The 4,317-nt window shown below is 42.0% G+C and overlaps 1 protein-coding gene across 1 annotated transcript in view; it reads right to left on the bottom strand.

Moving 5' to 3' along the window:
* dcaf10 (DDB1 and CUL4 associated factor 10) overlaps positions 1 to 3,631 on the bottom strand; it is an 11,927-nt gene extending 8,296 nt beyond the window's left edge. The window contains exons 1-2 of the mRNA XM_015393631.1: positions 2,959 to 3,631; positions 1,248 to 1,361 (exon numbers count right to left, since the gene is read on the bottom strand). Of these exons, the coding sequence (XP_015249117.1) occupies positions 1,248 to 1,361; positions 2,959 to 3,416 (572 nt within the window). The 5' untranslated portion in view covers positions 3,417 to 3,631. The remainder of the gene's footprint in view (positions 1 to 1,247; positions 1,362 to 2,958) is intronic.
* Positions 3,632 to 4,317: the final 686 nt, after the last annotated feature.

Here is a 4,317-nt window from a genome sequence, read left to right as displayed (position 1 = left end):
TTTTCTCATCTGCTTTTGCTTTTAAAATAAACTCAAATCAGTTTAATTCACACAACTTAACTCAGTTCAAGTCAACTAAACTGAATTTAAAGGTATAGTGCACATGCACAACCCTGTAGCCGCTCCCAGGAGGGAACACTTATTAGACGCCTGTGAGAGCATTCACAAGCCCATCTCTCCTTCAGCATGATTGGGGACGCAATGATAAAACGGTCGCTCACCTCACCTATATTTATATATAAAAAGTTTCCCTGCAAATAAGACTACTGGTACATTAAAAAAAATTTGTGACTTGTGTCATGTGTGTGTGCTGAAGTGGAATTTTGGACATGCGGGGTAAATAAGAATCTTTGGCCACCGTATACCTACTAATGATGCAAATTACAAAATAAATAAACTTATCTTCCCTGGAAAGTTACAATATAGAGGTAGATAACCTTTACTAGCAGTGATGTGAAATGGATTTTTCCAGATAGTATCCCAAACTTTACCTGTCGAGTAGAAACTCTGCAACCGAGGTTTCGGTGGGAAGCCCGATCTCTGCTTTCAGTGTACGCGATCTCGTGAAAAAACAAAAACACTCTGGCCTTGTTTCTCTCTTCTGAGGCTTTTCTTCTCATACACTTTGTAGACACTTCTTCACTTACGACCCTCGGCTAGCCTAGTAAAATATCCCCACCCTCCAGCGGCCTATATCATTTTTGCCTGCGAGTGGTCTAGCCTCGATCAATGCCCCAGGCCCTAGAACAGGCGGGCCAATCAGAACGCAGAGATATGTTTGAATTTTTTTTGGACACAAAGCAGGTGAGGTTTGGAGGGCGTGACGACGACGCTGGAGAAACCAAAACACGGCAGATGGAAACAACTATTGAACAGTTCTTATTTGACTCAGCTTTGGAATCAGTTTTGGAAGGATTAGTTTAGGAAGGGTTTTGGTTGAAACAAGAGCAGAAAGAGGCTCTACGCTGCCGTTTTATGGACAGGCTGTTTGTTTACACTCCCCCACCAGCTTTCTGACGCCCTTATTACATCACAGTCAGTTGCACTCATTGGTCAGAGCTTTGGCCAATACGAACAGACATGGTTTAAAAGACAACGGGTTGTTCTCATCAACAATCTTCCGACGTCTCATTCATCGGGGCCAGACTAAATTACACATTTAATCACACATTTAGTCTGGTTAATCAGGCTGGCAAATATCGGCTTCAGAAACCCTAGGTGTCTGATGTTAAATGTGAGAAATGCACCTTATGTTGTTGACGCAATCCTCGTGGGCTTCTGTGAGGGTTTTGATGTGTCTGGATGAGATGGGGTCAAACAGGAGGACCTCAGTCTGCTCACAGGCCACAGTCAGCACAGACCTGAGCAGAGAGCAAAAATAAATACAGACTCTCTGGACAAAAGAAAGGAAGTGGGTGAATCCTGTAAAATTAAAACTGTAAAGCCGTAAGGAAAAAACACCCCTAAGCTCTTTATAATAGTACATAAAACGTACAAAAACTATGATGAGCTTTTTTTTTCTTCTTCTTCTTTTTAAAGTGTCCTATCTGGCAATGTGGCAATAAGAATAATGATCTTGATGCTAAAAACAGCCCAACAGATTTTACTTTCACAAGTGGAGCAGTACGGCTATTGCCATAGTGTTCCGCTTGATTTATGCATATAAATAGCTACAGTATATTATAATTATGCAGGGAATTTACAGATTATATGGACACTGCAATGTAAGTAGAACAGGAAAGGAAAAACAGGAAAAAAGGAGAAAAGATCAAAGAAAGAGGAGATAAAAGGGAGATAATGATAAAACATCTTCAGTCTGCTTCATCACCTGCAAAGAGATGTACTGTAAAAAAGAACAGCACAACCAATGGACATGGTACAAGATATACAATAAAGTATCACCTAGATACTATCGGTGAAGTAAAAGTAGTATTATTTAATCTGACATGTATACTGTGGTAGCTGAAGATAAGAATATGAGCCTTGTGTATGGAAGTGAATCTCTAAGAGTCTCTAGTCAAAAACTAGAACAAGCATTAAAGTGCATCAGAATTTATTTTATTTTTTTTACTTATTTAAAAAACTGGGAAAGATTTTTTGTTTGCATTTCAAGTCCAGAAGCATCCCTGTTAAAATATCATGGACAGGCTTATTACTCTCAGTAGCTAAAACATAAAAAGAGAAACTCATAATATAAATTCAACACACAAAGAGATCAATTTCATGCATATATTCCTGTTACTGCTGATGATTATAGCTTATAAGCATTTATACACTGAATTTTGTTTACATTGATTTATTTAAAGCAAAAAATGTCCTTAAGTTATGACCTACACACTAATAAAGGACAGCTGATGACCAGAAGACCTGTGTCTGTTATTACCTTTTTTATACTGTAGATTGTTAGAAAGGGGTTTGATCAAGCAATATTACTAAAACAGGGAATAAAAGTGAACAACAGAAAGCATAAAACAAATGACCCATTTAAAATTAATTAGTTAGAGAAACTTTTAACAGAAGCCTTTATGCCAGCATGAAAATATTGGAGATTTTAAAATCCAGCAGATAAGAAAAAGGAGGGAGATTTCTGCTGAGCACACAGCTTTAATGACCATGGGGACTTTCTTACAATAAGACCCAATAAGGCTGAAGCCAGTGCCACTACAGACTTCCTATAGTGTTGAACACATGCACATCATATGCAATAAGTAGATCATTTTGTGTTGATAGTCGTTAATTGTTCTCCCTGTGCAGGAAGGACTCACTGCTGCAACATACAAACAAACATGACCCAGACCAGACAGCTTGACCCGCTTTGGCTGCAGGATTTAGGTCCTTCATCTGCTGTCTGCTCCAACCCTGGCTGTGATCATAAGCTGCTGCACTAATCATGCAGGTAAATGTAACTTTGCATACAATTAGTGTAAACATTGATGTCCCAAAGATCGGAGTACTCACCCGTCCGGCGAGTACTCCAGGTTGAACACAGCTCCGTGGGTCTGAGAGCTCAGATTAACTGACTCCACGGCCGGGTTCATGGAGCAGTACAGGCTGGTCATTGTTCTGAAGTTATCCCTGGCTGGGTCCACGAACAGCCCCCGTCGTATAGTCCTCCTCTGCAGCCATGAAAACAGGCTGTTCCCCCTGAAGCTCTCGCTAACGGAGCTCCCACCGCCGCCAGCTTGTGGAGCGGCGACCGGCGGGCTGCAGCGCCCTCCGTCCTCCAGCCGCGGAGAGCCGCTGCGCTTAGGCCGTTCATCGCTACTGCTCTCCGGCGGCGAAGCGCAGACCTCCCTGGCGGCGACGTCTTCCTCCTCCGACTGGTGGGGGACAGGGTCTACTTCCTTGCCGGTGCTGCCGGGCCTATCCTGCGGCTCGTCGGCGTCGTCACCGTCGCCCTGGTGCTCCGAGCTCATCACGGCGGCTTCGGTCGGCTCGTGTCTCCGGGGGTCAGCGCCTACAGCCAGCCGCAGACAGGATGCAGTCAGTTAGCAAGCAGGGGTCCATTGAACATTTAGGGTGCCATGACGGGCGACTGGAGCTGCAAAGGAGCGACAGTTAAAACCTATTTAGCTGCCAGATTTAGCAGCACCTTTTCGCCGCCCATCAAAGCGACAGAGACCAGCGCCAATCTGACCGGAAACAGCAGATTACCCTTCAAAATAAAAGGCGCTTCTCGAATTTTACAGAAAGATTAAACAGCTGACTCACAAAACGCATGGGCGGTTCTAGACAGTGGCAACAGGGGCCAGTGCCCTCTTATTTCCTCTTTACTTAAAACGTAGAAAGGAAAAACTGAAAAATAAGTAAGTCTGTGTTTTTCCCCTTTGGTTTGAGGATGTATCTTGGAGAATTTGACAATGTCAACTACAGTGTAGTCGGTTTACTTTTCACTAATATATATATGGTCAGTACATTTCTGCAACTACATTGTAGTCTCCCCTTAGCTCTCTACTGTGCAGTTATTTTTATATCTGAGGGAAACATATTCCAGCACAATACAACTTTTTCCTTTTTTGTGTTTTTCTTTCTTTTGGTACAATATACACTCTTTTTAATATTGTATTTCTTTTATTTATATATATATATATATATATACCTTTAATGGCATCTTACTTTAACTCTTTGTACTCTATATGAGCCAGAGGTGGGGACTCGAGTTTGTGACTCGTACTCGAGTCGCACTTAAGTCGCATATTTAATGACTTCAGACTCGACTTAGACTTGCATTTAAAGGACTTCAGACTCGACTGAGACTCGTGATTTCTGACTTGTGAACAATATTTTATTCCAGTGTAAAAACACTTAAGTGTTTTT

This window comes from Cyprinodon variegatus, unplaced genomic scaffold (genome assembly GCF_000732505.1).
Source record: "Cyprinodon variegatus isolate N-32 unplaced genomic scaffold, C_variegatus-1.0 Scaffold650, whole genome shotgun sequence".
Classification (NCBI taxonomy): Eukaryota; Metazoa; Chordata; class Actinopteri; order Cyprinodontiformes; family Cyprinodontidae; genus Cyprinodon; species Cyprinodon variegatus.
Note: the sequence above shows the minus strand (reverse complement) of the source record. Positions and strands in the feature narration are given on the sequence as shown.